We start from the raw sequence: 21,993 nt of genomic DNA on the forward strand, positions 1-21,993 counted from the left end.
ACCATGCCCGGCTGATTTTTTATTTATTGTAGAGATGAGGTCTTGCCAAGTTGCCCAGATGGGTCTCGAACCTGCGGGCTCAGGCAGTCCACTCACCTCAGCATCCCAAAGGCGCAGGATTGCAGGCTGAGCCACCGAGCCCAGCTTGTGCTGACTTTCTTAACAATGTTTTCATATCTATTCTGACTGTAGGCTGGCTTTGTGGAATCCATTTTGTTTTCACCAACCAATTAGCTGTTTCACACTCAGTGTGTAAGCCAGAAGGGCTGGCGTGCTCATGGATTTGCCCATTCTTGGAGATACCAGCTTCAGATTCACCAACACCAGCAGCAACAATCAGGACAGCACAGTCAGCCTGAGATGAGCCTGTAATTATGTTATTGATGAAGTCTCTGTGTCCTGGGGCATCAATGATAGTGACGTAGTACTTGCTGGCCTCAAATTTCCACAGGGAGATATCAATGGTGATACCACGTTCATGCTCCACTTTCAGTTTATCCAAGACCCAGGCATACTTGAAGGAGCCCTTTCCCGTCTTAGCAGTGTCCTCAATTTTCTCAGTGGTTCTTTTTTTGATGCCACCATGTTTATAGATCAGATGGCTATAGTGGTAGACTTGCCCAAATCTACCTGTCCAATGACGGTATGTTGAGTGAGTCTTTCCTTTTCCCGTTTTGGCTTTTACGGGTGGTTTTCACGACATGTGTGCTTTGGCGGCAAACTCATTGTGAATCTGAGTACATTCTATTTTTTAAAGATAAACTCCATTGTGTTTTATGCTGTACTAGCCTAAAAAGTATTAAGGGTGGATCTCAATGAGGAGAGAGGGTTCTAGTACATTGGTGTGTGATGACACATATCTTCCATCATCAACGTCTTCAGCAGTGGCTTGCATAGAGACATAAAAATCATGCCTTTCAAATTTATAGATTATGTAAAGTGGTGATAAATAGCTAATATGATAGATGGCATTCAAGACTTAAAATTATCTCCACAGATTAAAAACAACAAAAAGATCAGCCAACATAAATTTTAACAAGACTGTAACCAACAAAATGAACTTTAAAAGGAATAAATGTATAATCCTCAGGCAAATAAGTACACAGATATGGGATAAGGGATCTCTAGCTTGAGTAATTCATATGGAAAAGGCTTAAGGGTTTTAAATAGCAATATGCTTAATTTAAGCCACCTCTGATTTCTTAGAAAACTGGTGATATCTTGAACTTGACTGGTGGGAGTCTAGGAATGCTTTGTCTAGATGAACTATGGACTGCATTCTGAGGTAGGTCAAAATAGACGTCACAGAGTTCTAGCACTTAATTTTAAGCAGATTTCTTCACTAGTGTATTTACTAGAGTGCTATAGTAGAATCAGTATTTATACTTAGTATGCAAATCATTTATTATTTCAGCAAACCTTTGAGCACTCATTCCTTATAAGGAACTATTCTTGGGATTAGGAAGCGAGTCATGATCCCTGCTTGAGAGGATTCCATGATATAGTGGGGTTTACACAATTCCAAGAATTTTGCTTTAGTTTCCAAGATCATAGAAAATGATTTATGAAAGCTAGAGAAGAATTACAGAAATGATAGAATGCTTAATATAGCTTGAAAGCCAGTAAAGCCAGAGTGCCAGTGTTGTCAAGAAAAAGGAACTGTCAGTAAAAGCAGTGTGTGGCACATTTTATTTTTATTTTTATTTATTTATTTTTTTGAGTTGGAGTCTCACTCTGTCGCCCAGACTGGAGTGCAGTGGCCGCTCCCAGCCGCTGCAGCCTCGACCTGCTGGGCTCCGGCGATCCTTCCGCCTCAGCCTTCCGAGTAGCCGGAACTACAGGCACGCGCTACCACACCCAGTTAATTTTTTGATTTATTGTAGAGATGAGGTTTCGCCAAGCTGCCCAGGCAGGTCTCGAACCCACGGGCTCAGGCAGTCCACTCAACCTCAGCCTCCCAAGGCGTGGGATTACAGGCTGAGCCACCAAGGCTGGCTTGTGTGGCACATTTTAGAAATATTTCCATCCGAATGTTAAAAGAAAAAGGTTTTGTTCTTAAAGATGTTTGAATGATTTTTTTTTCTTTTTTTTTTAGAGACAGGGTCTCTTTGTCATCCTAGGCTGTAGTGCAGTGACACAATCATAGCTTACTGTAGCCTCTGCCTTCTGGGTTCAAATGATCCTCCTGTCTCAGCCTTCTGAGTAGTCCTGTAGTAGCGCCTGTAGTCCAGGTGCATACTACTACGACTGGCTAACTTTTTTTTTTTTTGAGTTGGAGTCTCACTCTGTCGCCCAGACTGGAGTGCAGTGGCCACTCCCGGCCACCGCAGCCTCGACCTACTGGGCTCCAGCGATTCTTCCACCTCAGCCTTCCAAGTAGCTGGAATTACAGGCGTGCGCTACCACACCCGGCTAATTTTTTGATTTATTGTAGAGATGAGGTCTTGCCAACTTGCCCAGGTGGGTCTCGAACCCGCGGGCTCAGGCAATCCACTCACCTCAGCCTCCCAAGGCACGGGATTACAGTCTGAGCCACCGAGCCTGACCAACTGGCTAATTTTTTTAAAAACTTTTGTAGAAACAGAGGTCTTGCTAAGTTGCCCAGGCTGATCTCGAACTTCTGGCATCAAGCAGTCCTCCTGCCTTGGCCTCCCAAAGTGTTGAGATTACAGGCGTGAGCCACCACGCCTGGCCATGAGAGATTTCAGACTAAAGCAGATAATTTCTTGTTATTTGGAAGTATTTTAGGTTCAGATATGTAATATCCAGAAAAGGAGAAAGTCTCACTGTAGTTTGCTTCTCTGTTAGACCAATTAGAGGTCATTAGTTTTACTTCTGAGAATCCAGTTTAGGAAGAGTATAAACATACTGTATGTCTGGAAGAGATTGCAGAATGGTGGAGAAATCTTGAGGAGCAGTCATAGGAAATGGTTAGCCATAGAAAGGGGAGACTTGAGGAACGTGATAGTTATATCTTCATATATCTTAAAGGCTATAAAATGGAGCAGGTGACACGCTTTTACTCTTGTCTTATGGTACACAACCAGTCCTAGTGGGTTGAAGCTGCCCATTTCAGAAGGCAGATGCCATCCAACTGAGAAGAATAACTTTTAATAGTTATTGCATTGACATGATGTTAGCCTACTTATTCAAATGGGTTCCTTATGAGATAGTGACCCTCCTATCCCTGAAAATGTTTAAATGTACTCTTTTTAGTTACTACTCAATTCTGAGAAGCTATAGGCAAGAGATTCTTCAGCCAAATCTCAAATTAACTTTCCTAAAGTCTGAGACCATTGATAATACTTTCAGAGAAAAACATCTGAAACATCTAATAACTTTGATAGCTATTAGAAATACCAACAACAATTATGACTGCCTTTCAGTTTTGAAACACAGCTATTTTCTTGTTCATTTGTCATAAAAATATATGATCTGGAATGAAGACGTTGAGGGAAGAACACCTTTTCTACAATGGTTCAGGTGTAGTTTTAGGAATTTTCTTTTAACGATTAAAACGTTTGCCCATTTCTTGTCTCCTTGTCTTTTGTTGTCTTCCATTATTTATGAAAGATTCAGTGGTGACTCAGACTATCAGGAGGTTCTTTCAACGGACGATTGTTTCTTTTTTTTTTTTTTGTTCAACTGAATTAGTCTCTTTTTATTCTCTTGGTATTCTCTTCCAAAGTTAACTACTTCCGTTGTAGGTGATGAAATGTATAAGGCTCCACTTCGAATGTTGGCACTGTTATGAGCATGGTCTTTCCCTTTACTGGAACTCAGAATTAAAATTCTTGGTTTTTACATTCCAGTTCCAGAAGTAGTTTCCACTGCAGAAGTTATGTGATGACAGTTTTAGGCTGGCTAGTGGCCTACAACCAGGCTTTAGCTTCTCCAGGAACACTACAGGATGGATTTAGTTTAAATATGCTTTAAACTAAAAGACATTCTGCCAAGTGAGTTTAAATGCATTTTATTTTTAGACAATGTACATGACACATTTTTCTTGAAAAAAACAATGCCTCCACTCCAAATAAATCACAGTCAAAACAAATGAAGTTCAAGATGACATCAGTCCATTTGTCTTAGATCCTGATGTTGTGTGGATGACAAGCAGCAGCCAGTTATGACAGGTGATAGATCCAAAGTAATTGTCAAATTTGTTACTGTAAAAATAAGGAAAAGCATATTAATGTTTTCCCTCATAGTATTCAGCATTCCCAAGCTACAAGTGTACTCCCCAATTCAATGTGGGCCGCCATAAAGACACACAGAAAGCGCAGGATTTCTTTCTTTTGCATCCTAGTGCAAACCAAAATCAACAGACTATTGTATGAAACATTTTCTAAGCAGATATCTGCTTATAAAAGCAAACAGTGCAACTGTTAAGTTTATGGAGTGGGACAGAGTGGGGAATGTGGGCTCTTACTCAAAACTTCATACTAAATTTACTTGTAAATTGGCATTTATACATATTGCCACATGTTAGTTTATTACAGTCTTGTCTCTGAAATAAATCAGAAAGCATTTTTACACAATGCCTCACTCGGAGCTTTTTCTGCAGCATTATCTCTAATGAAAACCTGTGATTGAATGTCTTGGTGTGACAAAATGCGGTGCCTCCTGAGGTAACTCAGTCCCTTTTTCAGATAGCTGTCATTTGTAAAAAGGCATTTATTTGTTTATTTTTGAGACAGAGTCTCACTATGTTGTCCAGGCTGGTCTCAAACTCTTGGGCTTAAGTAATCCTCTGGTGTCAACATCCTAGGATTACAGTCATGCGCCACCATGCCCAACCTAAAAACCTTTTTATTATGTTTAGTTAAAATTTATGTCTCTGCATCTTCCAACCAGTGATTCATTTTCTGTTGTCTGGACTTTCACAGAATACGTCTCTGTCCTATCCAACACGGCAGGCATTCAAGTATTTATAGATGGTTACCTGCAGTTACCTTCTAGTATATAGTATAGCATAGTATGGTATGGTATGGTATTGAATTCTATACTGTAGTAGTTAAAGGGTGTGTATTCTGAAGCTGACTAACTGAATTTGATTCCTAGCTTCACCCCTTGCTACTTGCATGACTTTATCTTCTGTGCCTCAGTTTCCTCATATGTAAAGTGGTGGCAAAACTATATACCCATCTAAGTCAAAGTATTATGCACATTAAGAGAGTTTTAACAGTTTTTAAATGTTTTTGGCACAGAGGTGTTGTGGTCACTGTTAGTTGCAGTAGCAGTTTTTCTTCATCATTGTTTAACATCAGACACTAGCAAAGTTCTTGCTAGAACAGTGATTCTTAAATGAGGAGGCATTGGGATAGGGAAGATACAGCATACTTCATATTTACCATGTTTTTACATTAAAATTGTACTTTAGTGATAGTAATCATAGGAGGAAAACTTAAAATGTTTTTGGATATGGGGGTATGCAGAAGATGAGCTTTAAGGCAGATAATGACAGTTATTACTACTAAATAATGAAAGTAGCTAATATTTATTAGCATTTAACTGTGTACCAGGCACTGAACTGTATCTTTACCTGGATTATCCTATATGAACCCCATTTGATAGATGATACAACTAAGGCTTGAAGAGATTAAGGAATTTTTCTAAATTCTCATGGCTAGTAAGTGGTAGAGTTGGGATTCATACTTAGGTAGTCTGATTTTAGGGCTTGACCCTCTTTATCAGTATGCTTTGCTGTTCACACCTGTAATTCCATTACTTTGGGAGGCTGAGGCAAGAGGATTGCCTGAGCCCAGGGGTTGGAGACCAGCCTGGGCAACTTGGCAAGACCTCATCTCTATAACAAATCAAAAAATTAGCCAGATGTGGTGGCACGTGCCTGTAGTTTCAGCTCCTTGGAAAACCGAGGCTGAAGGATTGCCTAAGCCTAGCAGGTTGAGACCGTGGTAACTGTGATCATGCCACTGCACTCTGCTTGGGCGACAGAATGAGATTCCAACTCAAAACAAACAAACACTATGCTGACAGTGTGAGGTTAAAGATTTTTACATTTCTCAAAATGGAGTGTGGTTTAAAAAAATTGAGAAATGTTCTCTGCCTTAGACATTTAATTAGAGGTGTTTATATAAGGATGAGAGATTTTGTTGAAGAATGTATGTACTCAGCTGAAATACAGGTAGGGCTTTGTAGCATGTTAATAATTGCTGCCTTGATTCTTTCTATGTTTGTGAATTTTGCTTTAGCTTTAAATGACTAGTCAGACAACTTATTTCTCTTGCCCCAAATCCCATTGTGATATTTGAAAAAATATTTTGAATTATTTTTTGTTTATGATTTTTTTAATCTAGTGGAATATATCCAGTGTCACAAGATCTAGAGACCCCCAGGTATCACCTTGCTTTAAAATATCTTTGACAACCACACTGGCAGTATTTTAACTCTTAGAAAAAAGAGCTTTTGCTTCTTTCTAATATGGTGATATTCACTGTGTGTTTGGCTGATAAAGTTGAGTCTTATGACTAGATGATTTGGTAATTTAAGAAATAAGCAGTTAAAAAGTAAAGCAAATTTTTTTGTATATCTTGCCACAATATTACAAAAAAAAGCAAGGCAAAGTTGGAATAGAGAGAGAGAGATGGATTACAAAGTGGCATGAGGAAACTTGAGGGTGATAGATATGTTATCTTAATTTTGATGAATTCACAGGTGTATAAATATGTTAAGACTCGTTAAATGCATTTATTATAGGTCAATTATAACTCAATAAAGCTGGAAAAATATAACACACATGTCCACACACACAGGGCAAAGACTTATGAGAAATTCCTATAAACATATTTTTAGATAAGTTAAGTGTTTCTCTATTAAGCATTAAGGGATTTTAACTTGAAGTTGTGGGAAATAACTGATGAAAATATGACATTTATCTCCTTGGTTTATCATGGCACTCTTTAGAATATTTTGTATCATGAATGAAAAGTTCGGGTGACTTTAAAAGGCTGCCTATTTGTAATGTCAGAAGTAAAATAATTCTTTATTGCTTAAGTTGAAAGCTTATCAGGAAATTCTAGCAAAGTCATTTAGTAGGAAAGATCTGTACATCTGTGCAAGATCTGCATGTCTGTACAACGGCCTGATTGGCAGCCTCTGATTCAGGCTAATATTCATGTCAGTTTTATTTGATTAATCCTAGGACCTTTTTACCATTAAGAAATTGTGACCTTTTATTCCACTCAGTTTGGCTAACTTGGCTTAAGTCTGCAAAAACTTAAAAAGCTTGTGCTATAGAGAGAATGTTCTTTTTTTTTTTTTTTTTTTTTGAGTTGGAGTCTCACTCTGTCGCCCAGACTGGAGTGCAGTGGCTGCTCCCGGCCACCGCAGCCTCGACCTGCTGGGCTCTGGCGATCCTTCCGCCTCAGCCTTCCAAGTAGCCGGAATTACAGGCGCGCGCAACCACGCCCAGCTGATTTTTTGATTTATTGTAGAGATGAGGTCTCGCTGCTCAGGCGGGTCTCGAACCCACGGGCTCAGGCAATCCATTCACCTCAGCCTCCCAAAGGCGCGGGATTACAGGCTGAGCCACCGAGCCCGGCTGAGAATGTTCTTGATAGAAGGAAGCAGTAGGAATGATGATGAGACAGCTTCTTTTTAAAAATACTAAATCCTCACATATACCCCACAATTCTAAAATATAAATAAATAGATAAATAAATAAGTAAATACTGGATCCTTGGGAGATAGCAAAGTATAGTGGTAAGGCCTTTAAAATTAGACATGTCTGGATCCATATCTTGGCTTTTCCACTTACTAGCTGTGTGATCTCTTGGGTAGATTGCTTAACCTCCCTGATCCTTAGTTTTTTCATTTGTAAATTGGGCTAAGAATACTTGCTTCTCAGGTTAGAAGTGTTAAATGAGAATAATGTATAAAGTACCTAGCACAGTGCCCAGCACATAGTAAATATTTAAAAAAAAAAAAGGATAGCTATTGTTTTGACTGTTGCTATTATTACCTACTTTCTTGCAAGACTCAGAACATGAAAACATAATTCTTGGAATGTATGAAGCATGGACACTGACTTAAAGAGTTAGGAAAATGAAGGAATCTGTATTTAGAGACCCCCCAAAAGAATCTTATATGAAGGCATATTTATGCAGGAAGTTGTTACAGAGTATTTTTTAAATTAAAATTTGTATTTTGTAAAACAAGTTTAAAAAATAAGTTTGATAGAAAAGTTGCAAGAATATTAAAATGAGCTCCCTTATGCCCCACCTAGATTCATCCATTAATAACATTTTGCCATATTTGTGTTACATTTTTAAAAATAACTTTTGTGGTATCCATATTCTTCTTTTTATTTTTTTGCTGAGAGTGAGTTGCAGAGCTCATGACCTTTCTTCCCTAGATACTACAGCTTGTATCTACAACATATTTTCTCTGTCTGCACCAAAGTCTGCACGACCCTTTATATCATCTCTAGGACACCTGGAGGTATGACAGGAGCAAAGCACTGTGAAAGGTATGATTTTGGTGCAGGCAGAAAAAAGAGTCTTTTAAAAAAGGAATAGGCTATCGCCACATCTTGGTTTAACAAAGCATAGATTTCTTAACTCTAAATGTTCTAAATTTCAGGGTAAGCTCTATGAAAACTGTGAGTAGCATAATGTATTTTTTATCATTAAAGGGTAGTGCAGGCAGAGGTGATATAAAAGGTGATGGTAAAGGATAATAATTCAGAAAATTTAACATCAGTGCATATTATCTGAATTGCAGTTCATATTCAAATTTTGCTGATGTCCTAATAACTATCAACTACTTGATTTCTTTCTTTCTTTCTTTCTTTCTTTCTTTCTTTCTTTCTTTCTTTCTTTCTTTCTTTCTTTCTTTCTCTTTCTTTCTTTCTTTCTTTCTCTCTTTCTCTCTTTCTCTCTCTCTCTCTCTCTCTCTTTCTTTTTTTAGATCTATGAACAGTCTCTCTCCATAGCCCAGACTAGAGTGCAGTGGCACAGTCATAGCTTACTGTAGCCTCGAACTCCTGGACTCAAGCAATCCTCCTACCTCAGGGTCCTGAGTAGCTGGAACTACCGGGGCATACCATCATACTCAACTAATTTTTATTTTTTATTTTATTTTTGTAGAGACAGGGTCCTGCTAAGTTGCAGGGCTAATCTCAAACTCCTAGCCTCAAGCAATCCTCCTGCCTCAGCCTCCCAAGTGTTGGGATGAACCACTATGCCTGGCCCCTCTTTAGTCTCTTTTAACCTGGAACAGTCTTTCACCCTTTACTTGTTGTTCATGATTGACATTTTTTTGAAGTATACAGACTTGTAGAATGCCCTTAAATTAGGGTTTGTCTGCTTGCTTCCTCATAAATTGATGCAGGTTACACATTTTTGGCAGATAATGTTGTGTCCTCAGTACCTCTCATCAAGAAGCACTATTGGTAATTTTGCTAAGAGATTTTTCTGCTGTCAAGGTAATTCTTTCTCCTTTGTAATTAGTAAGTAATCTATGGATGATGCTTTGAAACTGTAAGCATCCTGTTCCTCAGCAAACTTTTGCCCAATGGTTTTAGAGTCCTGAAGAACATTTTTATATCATAAACATTTTAAAGGTGGAATTCTGCTTGTGTTTTCCTTGCCTTGACTGAAAACTCCTTGGGAAAATAGCTTGTATCTTATTTTTTAACTGATAAGTAATAATTATATATATTATGAGGTACAATGTGATGCTTTGATACATATTTACATTATATATATATATCCATCATCTTATATACTTATCATTTTTTGTTGAAAACATTTGAAGTCTGCTCTTTTAGCAATTGTGAAATATACAATTCATTGTTATTTATTATAGTTGCTATTCTGTGCAATAGATCACTAAAACTTATTCCTGCTTTCTAACTGGAGTTTTGTAGTCTTTGATCGACATCTTTCCTTTTCTCCTTCACCTCCCTCCTTCAACCTCTGGTTACCACCATTCTACTCTCTACTTCTATGAGATTTGCTCTTTTAGATGCTACAAACAAGTGAATTTGTGGTATTTTACACATAAGTCATTTGTGGTATTTGTGTTTCTGTGCCTGGCTTATTTTACTTAACATAATGTTCTCCAGGTTCAGTTTGTACTTTAGGAATTGTGACACAGTACTTTGTGCACAGTAAGTACTCATATTATTGACTGATATTATTGATTTGCCTGATGCCAACTATCTGATTATACTTTTCATCGTGAATTTTATCTTTCTACCCTGAGAACAATTGAGCAAATACTTACAGCAGAGGTTTGTATTATGCAAATTAGAAACTGTCATTAATAGGACTGATTAGACATTTTTAATAGACCACTCAGACCACTGAGATGAGAGTACTGATCTCTGGATATTTTAAAAGAGTAATTAATAAGAATAGTGAAGAAAAGCTCTGAACATTATCACTGGAAAAATTTAGTACTAAATGTATATTACCCTTCTTCCATTTTAATTTGCATTTGTGATGAAAGGAAGTTTTTGGGTGGTGTTCATATTTTACTTTGGACTCTGACATTTTTTCATGTCAGCCTAGTACCTAGCCGTGACTCATGGGGTGTCACCTTCAGTCTCTAAGAATTAGGCCAGGTTTCTTGTAGATCTTGTCATGTTGCCATGAGGAATTTAGCTGGAGGAGAGAGAGTAAGGCACAATTACAGTTGTGTAGATGAACATCTCATTCAGGAGAGCTTATCAGGGACAGTAAGGCAGAGTAGAATGTTCTCATTCTGTCTGGCGTTTGTTTTCCAGCTAAGGATTTTCTTCTGTACCATACACTTAGGCAGAGGTGACAATTGTTTATAGAAATTTTCCTATCCTCAACTTCTGGCTTATGCCTAAATTTAATCATTTTCAAGAAAGTAATTTACCTGTGCAAATTGTATTACCCAAGAAAAATGCAAACATCTCTGTAGGCGGTTAGAGAGTTAGCACAAGTCAGTGTCTAAGCATGAAGCATTGGATATAGAACTTTGTTGTGATAGCCAGTTGCTAGAAGTTCTCTGCTAAATGAGACAGTAATAAATAAGTTTTCCTTTGAGGGAAGGAGAAGCCTGGATGGGATTTTAATAACTGGAGACTATGAACAAACTTGAGGTGCTAAGACACTGAAAGAGTACGGGGAAATGAGTACTTAAATGTTTAAAACATACATTATGCTACTCACAGTTTTCATAGCGCTTACCTGAAATCTACAGAACATTTAGAGTTAAGAAATCCATACTTCGTTAAACTAAGACTTGGTGCTAGCCACCCCCCCCTTTAAAAATGTTTTTTAAATTTATTTTTATTTAAAATTTTTTTTTTAAGTTGGAGCCTCACTCCATTGCTCAGGCTGGAGTGCAGTGGCATGCTCATGGCCACCCCAGCATCAACCTACTGGGCTCCAGCGATCCTTCCACCTCAGCCTTCCAAGTAGCCAGAACTACAGGTGCATGCTACCATGCCCAGCTAATTTTTGATTTATTGTAGAGACGAGGCCTCGCCAAGTTGCCCAGGCTGGCCTCGAACCTGTAGGCTCAGGCAATCCACTTGCCTCGCCCTCACAAAGTGCTGGGATTACAGGCTGAGCCACCAAGCCTAGCCTTAGCCACCACTTTTTAAAAAAGCCTCTTTTCTCTGTCTGCACCAAAGTCTGTACTACCCTTTATATCATCTCTGAGATACCTGGATGTATGACAGGTACAAGGCTTTGTGAGAGGTATGACTTTGGTGCAGATAGAAAAAACAGTCTTTTTCAAAAAGGGATGGAGCAGTTTCTCTTGCCCATGCCAGCTCTAGCACGTGTCTCTATCTCTCTTCTTTTCCTTCTCTAATAAATTTTGTTTGGGAAAAAAAAAAAAAGTGGCTATCATCACATCCTGGTTTAACAAAGCCTGGGTTTCTTAGCTCTAAATGTTCTGTAGGTTTCAGAGTAAGCTCTATGAAAGCTGTGAGTAGCATAATGTATTTGTTATCATTAAAAGGTAGTACAGACAGAGATGATATAAAGGGTGGTGGTAAAGTCTGTACAGCTATCTTTCTCTGCCAAGTTATTCCAGTCTTTTGCATGCAGTCAGGGTATAAAATTAGCAGTTAGTATATAGCTTCCATTGTTAGGAGAATAACTTTCGAGTTCAGGCAATTAATTGTGGCCATTGTTCTACAAAGAGGCATTTCAGTATTTCTACTAGATCCTTTGTTTTGTGAAGCTTTGTTGTTTTTGCCAGATGTCATTGGCTCATCTTGGTGAAATGTGTTACAGAATTGATGTTTTGCTGAGTGTATCAGTGTCAACATCTCTGAAGTACTGGTGACAGACTTCTTTCCATCCCAGTAAGAAAAAAAATTCTTTTTTACTTTGTATGACCAGTTAAAAGAAGATGGATGCACAATGTTCAGCCAAAGTCAATGCAAGGAAGAGGAGGAAAGAGATGCCCGGACCCAATGGGGCAACAGAAGAAGATGGAATTCCTTCAAAAATGCAACGCTGTGCAGTTGTAAGTAAAGAAGAGATTTTTTTTTGTTGTTGGACACTTAACTGGCAGTGGGAGGGTAGAAACTGATATAACATTGATGATACCAGTGTTTCAAGACTTCTTAAATAATGGAAAGAATGATTAGTGTGAATAAGAAGTGTGTTTTCACATCTGTTGGAAATCTGATGCTTTCTTACCAGATTGTGATTTACAGCTCAGTTGTAGGAGCTTTACATTGGATTTGGAAAAAGAACGTTAGGGAAATTTGGAGACTGTGTATTAGGCTAAAGATCAAATTCAAACAAATGAAATAGAGAAACTGGGGCTCCAGGCAATGATTTGATCTTTATATCCTCTCCTGGTATCTGGTGTTCTTTGTCTCACTATCTTTCTCCCTATCTTATTCCTACACTCTATTACTGGTTATATCTTAGATGAGAACTTTTTTCCATTATTGCCTACCTTATGCTCCTCTATCTTTGGAACATTATCTTTGTACTTCCTAACTATTGCCAAGCCTTAGATGAAAGACCCTATTGCAAACTGCATATCCTTTCTCAGTTTGGTACCCTTCTTAATGCTTCCCCTGAAAACATGTCAAAAGCACTTATACACAATTGAAGTTGCTATTGACACACAGTATTATTATGAAATCTATGTTTCAAAATCCTAGTGACAGAATCATATGTTTCTGTGTTTTCTTTACCTGTATTGATCATTAACTGTTTTTAAAATGTATTTTTAAGAAACGGGGTCTGGCTCTGTTGCCCAGGTTGGAGTGCAGTAGCTCTATCAGAGCTCACTGGCCTTGAACCCCTGGGCTCAAATGATATGATATTCCTGCCTCAGCTTCCCGAGTAGCTGGAACTATAGGCATGTGGCACCATGTCCGGTTAATTTTTTTTTTTTTTGGTAATAACAGGATCTCACTATGTTGCCCAAGCTGGTCTCAAACTCCTGGCCTCAAGCGATCCTCCCACCTTGGCTTCACAAAATGCCAGGGTTATATGTGTGAGCCATCATGCCCTGTTGACCATTTGCCATTGAATCAAACTGCAGTTTCCACTGATCAACTGTAGAGCTTCCTAGCCTGAAGGGGAAAGCATTTCTACTCTGAAACAATAGTTGTTCCAAACCAATACTCTATCTTGAGCAATAACAAGCAACTGAACTCCACAAATGGAGGAATATACCTCCAGGCCTGATATTGATGATATTGGTAGGAGCAAGTGTATTAGTTTCTTTTTGCTGTTTCAACAAATTACCACAAATCTAGTGACTTAAAATAGAATAAATATATTATCTTACATTCTTGGAGATTAGAAGTATGAAATGGATTTTAGCTGAAATCAAGGTGTTGGCAGGCTGGAAGTTCTGGGGGAGAATCCATTTTCTTGCCCCTTCGCTTCTAGAGGGTGTCCACATTGCTTTGCTCTTGGCACCAGTTAGCAATTACATCACTCTGGCCACTGCTTCTGTCATCACACCTCAGATTCTGACTCTTCTACCTCCTCTTTTCACTTATGAGAACTCTTGGAATTACATTGGGCACATCCAGATAAACTAAGATAATCCTCCTGTTTCAAAATCCTTAATTTAATCACATCTACATAGCCCTCTTTTTCATGTAAGGTTATGTAGTCATGGGTTCCAGGGAATGGATGTGTACATCTTTTTTTTTTTTTTTGAGTTGAGTTTCATTCTGTTGCCCAGGCTGGAGTGCAGTGGCACGTGCACACCCACCACAGCCTTGACCTGCTGGACTCAGGCAATCCTTCCGCCTCAGTCTTCCAAGTAGCTGGAACTACAGGCAAACGCCACCATGCCTGGGTAGTTTTTTGATTTATTGTAGAGACAAGGTCTTACCAAGTTGCCCAGGCTAGTATTGAACTCCTGAGTTCAGGCAATCCTCTTGCCTCTACCTCCCAAAGTGCTGGGATTACAGGCATGAGCTATCACGTCCAGTGATATGTACATCTTCAGGGGACCATTATTGTGCATACCATAGCACTGGCATGTCCAACCTATGGTCTGCAGGCTGCATGTAGCCTACGACAGCTAGTCATGCGACCCCACAAAATCTTTTAACATCATGTGTTTTTTAGTGTGTATTTTATGCATGATCCCATGTGTAGTTCCATTTTTTAAGTTCACAATTATGCCTTACATTGGTTTTTGGCAGCACATACATTTGTGAGCAGCTATCTTCAGTTATGAAGCACATGAAGAGCAAAATTTGAGCACACATTTCTGATGAGTATCTTGAGAACTCACTGAGAATTGTGACCGCTTCCATCAAGCCAGATATTGATAGATTAGTTTTACAAAAATAAGATCAAATTTCCCAATAGTTTTATATTGTTCTCCTTTTTCTAAACTTTATAAGAAAAAATTAAGGAAGTCATATTATATATATACACTAACTATTTTATATAATTTATGTGTAGCCCAAGACAATTCCTCTTTACTCTATATGACCCAGGGAAGCCAAAAGATTACTCGATGCTGCCCAGGGAAGCAAAAAATGTTGGCCACCCCTACCATAGCAAATAAGCTGAGAAAATAACTCAGCAATCTACGGAACAGGGCATTGTTAATTTCTGAATATTTCTTAGATAATTCAGATTAAAGAGATGATGTGGTGGGCACCAATTTTGTGATTTTTTTTTTTTTTTGAGTCAGGGTCTCACTCTGTTGTCCAGGCTGGAGTGCAGAGGCATGATCACAGCTCAGTGAAGCCTCAGCCTCTTGAGCTCAGGTGCTCCTTCCACCTCAGTCTCCCAAGTAGCTGGGACTATAGTTGTGCACCACCATGCCCACCTAATTTTTAAATTTTTTGTAGAGATGTGGTCTTGCTATGTTGCCCAGGCTGGTCTTGAACTCCTGGGCTCAAGCAATCCTTGTGCCTCAGCCTCCCAAAGTGCTGGGATTGTAGGTGGGAGCCACTACACTCAGCCCAATTTTAGAATATTTTTACCACCCCAAAAAGAAGCCTTGTACCCATAGCAATCACTGCCCACTTCTTCTTAACCTCCCCAGCTTCTGGAAATCACGAACCTATTTTCTGTCTCTATGAATTTGCCTATCTGGATATTACATACAAATGACGTCATACAGTAGGTGATCTTTTCTGGCTGGCTTCTTTCATTGAAGATGTTGTCAAGATTCATCCATGTTGTAGCATGTATAAGTAATTCATTTCTTTTTATTGCCAAATAGCATTCAATCATATATCATATACCACTTTTTATTTATTTACCCACCAGTTGATATTTGGGTTGGGTAAACAAGATTTTATTGCATATTTGCAATGCAATAGCATGGCAGTAGGTGTTAGGAGTGTAAAGATAAACAAGACTTTCTCTTTGAGAGATACAAGCATAGTATAGAGTTCTACAGTTTAGAGCTTTTTAGCTTTAGAAAATTGCTTTCTCTGCAAGCAGGAAAAGGAATAGAAAGGATCACCAAGTATTTGGTAGCTTGAGTTGGTGGGTCAGGATGAAAGGAATAGAAGAGAGAAAAGAATTAAGGAAGAAAAGTTAAGAAATAACTTTATGGCTATTTTGTTTATTAATATAAAGAATTTACTGATACACATGTTTTTAAGCTACAACCAAAAGGATCACAGAAATATTTACAAAAAATAAGACATTTAGCATATCTTAATGTTTATCATATGTATGAATGAGTCACAAAGTACCTAAACTGTGGGGGAAATTGGCCACAGTTCTGCTTATGGCTAAGTAAATCTTACAGTCTTATTTCAACTGACATACATTGATAACTTCTACATGCCAGTTGCTATGCTTTAGAGATGCAAAGATGAAAAAATGACCTTGATCTTGAGAAATTCACAAACAAGTAGGTGAAGACAGCAGCAACAATAATAATATATAGTGTGAAAAGTGCCAAATAGAAGGAAGTTAGAGGTACGATGACTGTCTAGGGGAGCAAGAAATTGACTTTGATCAAGAGATGGGTCAGTGTTATGGGAAAATCTTTATCAAGGAAATTATTTCTGAGCTGAACTTTAAAAGATAAATAGGAATTTAAGAAATGAACAGGAGTTAAAGTAGAAGTTTAGAAGTGTGAAATAATAATGTTTAGCAAACTAGAAGTAATATTGCTGGAGCTTAAAGTTCAGAACAAGGATCTGCAGTAGAAGATGTAAGCAAGGTCCTTGTTGTGAAGGATCCTATATGCTGTGCTAAGAAGTTTGTAGTAATGTGGTCAGGATTACAATTTAGGAAGATAATCCTGATTGCTTTGGAAAGGATGAGTTGAAACAGGGATAGATAGAAGCCAGAGATACTAGTTGTGAGATTGCTGTACTGATCCAGTTGGGGATGATGATAGTTTGACAGTAGATACAGAGAGTATGAGAAATTTTTAAAGTGTTTAAGAGGTAAATTCAGGAATTCCTGGAGACTACTGGGATGCAGAGGACGAGAAGTGTTAAGGATGATTCCTAGGTTTCAGTCTTAGGTAGATTGTACAGATGGAGTGCTTCTCATTGAGACAAGAAATACAGGAGGAAGAGCAGGTTTAGGAGGAAGACAAAGAGCTTAATTTAGTACAAGTTCAATTTAGAAGGCCTATGAGACCTCCAAATAGTAATTCAATAGATGAGCTCATTTTTTTTATATTAATTGAAATGGCACCAGTAGTCAGGGAGGATTATTGCTTTTCTTTTCTTTCTTTTTTACACAGATATCCAGGGAGTGGAGTCTTTGTGCTCTGTTCCCTGTCTTTCTCACACTCTATGGTGTTCCTCTTGACTCTATAGCTTTTCCCCTGGCATTATTCAAATAATTGGGGTCCCAGGAGGACCTGTTACCATTAGTACAAAATGTTTGGATGAAAGGGAAATATTTTCCGTAGCATTTGGGAACTTTTTGCTAAAAAATATTTTAAGAATCTTTAGAGAATAAAAAGAGCACTGGGAAGCCAATATCAAGTTGTAGTCTCATATTATTTGAGTTCTCTCCATTTCCCTACTAGTATGGACACCATAATTTCTTCTCTTTCACTAAAATGTTGAGAAATCATTAGTGTGTATGAATATAGTCAGGAAAAGGTTGTTATGGAAGCAATATTGCATTCAGAAATGATTCATAATTTGGGAAAGGTTGATTGCTGTTATTAGTTATAATTTTTAGATGCATAAATCTTGAAACTTTATACAAGGTTTACAAACCAGCCTCTTAGATTAATACAATTTAATTAATTTTGTTAGTATGTTGAAACCTGTGTTCTGAAGATTAGGGAAGGAAATGGGCTAACGATGATGAACTGAATTTGTTGAGTGCCTGCTATATGTGAGTGTAAGCTTGTGCTAGTTACTTTGCAGATGCTATTTTATTTACTCCTCATAGTAAACTTATGGGGCAGGTATTATTATCTTCTATTTTATAGAAGATGAAATGAAAGCTTTAAAACTTGCTGTGATTTGATGGCTATTAAGTGATAGAGCTAGGATTTAGATCTAAGTTTTTGAAGTAAGTAGAAGTATTTAGTACTACTTTTATAAATCTCAGCTTTTCAGAGACACTGTTCTCTGAGAAGCAAATAACAGGGTGTTTTGTTTTTTTTAAAAAAATACTACCTATTCTCACTGGTGTGGTGGCTTATGCCTGTAATTGCAGCACTTTGGGAGGCTGAGCCAAGGAGGATTGCTTGAGCCCAGGAGTTTGAGACCACACACAAAATTTTAAAAATAAATAAATAAAATAAAAAATACTACCAATTCTAACTGGAGACAACCCTAGAAAGAAAGGTTTTGCGGCTTTGTTGTAGCTACAGAAACTTAGGTTTCATTCTCTATACTTAGGAGAAACTGATTCAGCATAAAACCCAGCCAGGAGGAACAGCTGCATTTGTCCTCAACCTGGGAACATATACAGTGTATGAGCAAGTTGAAGAAACAATTTGAAAAATAGGATACTTGATATGTCTTTTAAAATTGAGACAGAATTCACATAATGTAAAATTCATCATTTTTACTATTTTATGTTATACAATTCAGTGGTTTATAGTATATTCACAGTATTGTGCAACCATCACAACTAATTCCAGAACATTTGATCACCTCAAAAAGAAATCCCCCCAGGCTCATTAGCAGGGTAGGATTAGTAATCCCCATTACTCCTCCCTCCACCCCTGGTAACCAGTAATCTACTTTCTGTCTCTATGGACTTGCCTCTTCTGAACATCAAATGTAAATGAAATTCTACAATATGTGACCTTTTGTGCCTGACTTCTTTTGTTTAGCATAATGTTTTCAAGATCCATCCAGATGGGAGCATGTATCAGTATTTTATTCCTTTTTATAGGGGGACTATATTTTATTGTACAGACACACCATTTTGTTTATTCATTCCCTGATGGACATTTGAGTCGTTTCTACTTTTTGGTTATTATGAATAATGCTGCTAAAAACATTTTTCATGTACAAGCTCTTTAAAAAAAAATACTTGTTTTCAGTTCTCATGGCTGAATACCTATGAGTATAAATTTTGGTCATATGGTAATTCTATGTTTAACATTTTGAGGAGCTATTATCCAAAGTTGCACACCATTTTATATTCACAGTAACAACGTATGGAGGTTCTAATTTTTCTACATTCTTTCCAAGGCTGTTCTTGTCTTTTTGCTTATAGCCATCCTGGTTGGTATGAAGTAGTATGCCATTGTGATTTTGATTTGTATTTCCCTGATTAATACTGTTGAACATCCTTACATGTATTTGCTGGTCATTTGTATATCTTCCTTGAAAAACTGTTTAAATCCTTTGGTCTCCTTAATTCAGTTCCCTTTCTGCCTCTCTTCCATTCACCAGGGCCAAATGCTAGATCTTTTGCAGTTTCTATTAATTCTTTGTTTCTCTTCCAGAATGTATTAATTGACTTTCTAAAGATTAAAGTTTCTAGCTTGACCTGGGCTGAATATAGTGCTGAATAGTTCCTTTAATCACTTACTGATGCTCTAATATGAGGGTCCCAACCCAACCCCCCACAGTACTGGTTCATGGCCTGTTAGGAACTGGGTCACACAGCAGGAGGTGAGTGGCGGGCCAGAGGGGGACCCTCATCTGTATTTACAGCTGCTCCCCATGTACTCCTTGAGACCATTCCCTACCACTCTTCTAAACTCTTGCTTCATAAATTATGTTTTTTCCTTGACTCCTTTTCCTCCATCGTAGACATACACTGATTTCCTCAACTTTAAAAAAACTGCTACTTGATTCTTCTGTCTTCTAGATACCTTTCTGTTTTTCTTATTCTCTGTATGGCTACATGTCCTAATGAGGGATTATAACTAATCTGTTTCTTTGTCAGTTTTCTTAAAGGCACTGCTATTCTAATTTTCACTAATATGTCCTAGAAGGTCACTATAATAGTTATTTGAATCCCTTTATTCAAAGATTTTCCTAGTTCTTATTTTCTTTGCTCTCCCTGGAACATTTAACAATTATGAAAATCCCTGTCTTTGAAATTATTCCTTCATCTCTATGACCCACCTTTTTCAGAGTTCTCCTTAAGCCTCTCCAACATCTTCAGGCTCCTCCAGCCCTCTAGTCACTCAGGATTTTTTCTTCAGCCATTAGTTTTTTCATGTGTTTTCTCTTAAAAATTTGATTTTATTTTGTCATCTTCACCACTGACCTTCTTGAGTATAATGTCAACATACTCAAACATACTTTTTGAAATTTCTTTGATGTCCTGATATTATCTCAGCTCAAAGATGAATAAGTTATCCAGGAATCAACTCCTTTTTAAATTTAAATTCTATTCTTGCTAATGGTACCACAATCTTATTTCCCTTAGTTCAAAAACTCAGTTAATGTAAACTCTCTTTCTCAAGCAACCACTTATTTTTCATTTTACTATGTCCTACCTATCCTTTTTCACAAAAATATTTTCTTCTGATCCTTTTTCTACTCTCACTGCAACATGAATGGCAAAGTCCACAAGTCTATTTCTTCCTCCCTATGAACTGACCTCTTTCTAAGTATGTGAATTAACCAGTGGTGTACTGATAAACTGACTCATTGAGGGAAAAAAAAACCCTCAGATATGTAGCATTTGCTAATTTCTATGACTGATTTTGTTACCAATGGTTAAATAGCTAGCCTACAAAATTGCTGAATATTTAATAACTGACTCCACACCATTGATATTAATTTTCAGAAATACAGTAGGGCTGGCCTTTTATCCTGTTTGCTTCATATATATCTGAGCTTTATTTACATGCCATTATAATTCACATGTCCATTTAAAGTGTATAAAATTAAGTGGTTTTTAGTATGTTCATTTTCATCACCCTAAAGAAAAACCCTATACAAATTAGTAGTTACTCTTATTTCCCCCAACCCTGCTAACCCAAGGTAACTATTGATTTGCCTATTCTGGACATTATACATAAAAAGAATCATATGATATATGTTTTTTTGGACTGACTTCTTTTACTTGTCATAATGTTTTCAAGGTTTATACATGTTGTAATATGTATCAGTATTTATTCCTTTTTCTTGCCAAATGCCTTTTGTTTCTTAATGTATAACTTAACACAGTAGAGTACCCAAATCTATACGTGGATTACATATATATATATCCATGTAATCACCAGTACCACCAGAAGATTCCCTCATGCCCCCTGCTAGTCAGTGTCCTCTTTCCCCAAATTTCTTCTTTGTCCTCTGGCTTCTATTTATCGTATATTACTTTTCCCTGTTTTTGACCTTTATATCTGTGGGATCATAGACTGTGTTAATATGTATTATTTTGTTAATAAGTATATACTTTTAGAAATGCAAATTACTGTTGAACATCTCTTTGTGTACTAACTTCTAGAGGATAGACTGTTTTCTCTAATATATAGGGAAATCTCTGCTAACATGAAAAAATTGAAGATTTAGGTTGTCTGTTGTTATCTCTTTTTAAAAGTGTTCCAAAGAAGGATATAAATACACATAGACACATACATATATTCTAAAAATGAATGTTTTCACATATATCTTTAGCATATCTTAAGCTAAACTTATATAAGTGATTTAAAAAAATACATGTTTTAATGTTAAAGCGTAATTTTAAATATCCTTATACAAAAATAAAACAAAACAGTATCTTTCCAGTCTCCGGATTCAGCCTAATCATAATGTGATCAGTTTATAACTAAATATTTACTATGACTGTATTGAAATTAAGAGGATTAGAAAGGAATACTATGAACAACTTCATGCTAAAAAATTTGACAATTTGGATGAAATAGACAAATTTCTAGAATGAGACAAATTACCAAAACTGACCCAAGAAAAAGCAGAAAATCTTAATAGACCTATATTAAATTTTTAAAAATTGAATTAATGAGTTAAAAATCTTCCGACAAAGACAAGTCCAGGCCCAGATAATTTCATTGGTGAATTCTTTTTATTTTATTTTTTTAATTTTAAAGATGTGGGTAGGCCGGGCACAGTGGCTCATGCCTATAATCCCAGCACTTTGGGAGGCTGAGGTGAGAGGATTGCCTGAGCCCACA

The 21,993-nt window shown here is 37.3% G+C and overlaps 1 protein-coding gene and 1 pseudogene across 2 annotated transcripts in view; one reads left to right on the top strand and one right to left on the bottom strand.

Annotated features, from left to right (window-relative positions):
• The window catches only part of LOC103266612, a 12,105-nt pseudogene extending 931 nt beyond the window's left edge, over positions 1-11,174 (bottom strand). Inside the window, exons 1-2 of the transcript XR_002482319.1 lie at positions 11,166-11,174; positions 156-678 (exon numbers count right to left, since the gene is read on the bottom strand). The product of XR_002482319.1 is annotated as an elongation factor 1-alpha 1 pseudogene (transcript). The remainder of the gene's footprint in view (positions 1-155; positions 679-11,165) is intronic.
• PCYT1A (phosphate cytidylyltransferase 1, choline, alpha) overlaps positions 1-21,993 on the top strand; it is a 51,991-nt gene that overhangs the window by 12,388 nt on the left and 17,610 nt on the right. The window contains exon 2 of the mRNA XM_008064240.2: positions 12,351-12,477. Coding sequence (XP_008062431.1) covers positions 12,361-12,477 — 117 coding nt within the window. The 5' untranslated portion in view covers positions 12,351-12,360. The remainder of the gene's footprint in view (positions 1-12,350; positions 12,478-21,993) is intronic.

This window comes from Carlito syrichta, unplaced genomic scaffold (assembly GCF_000164805.1).
Source record: "Carlito syrichta isolate Samal-C Ts95f unplaced genomic scaffold, Tarsius_syrichta-2.0.1 Scaffold307240, whole genome shotgun sequence".
Taxonomy (NCBI): domain Eukaryota; kingdom Metazoa; phylum Chordata; class Mammalia; order Primates; family Tarsiidae; genus Carlito; species Carlito syrichta.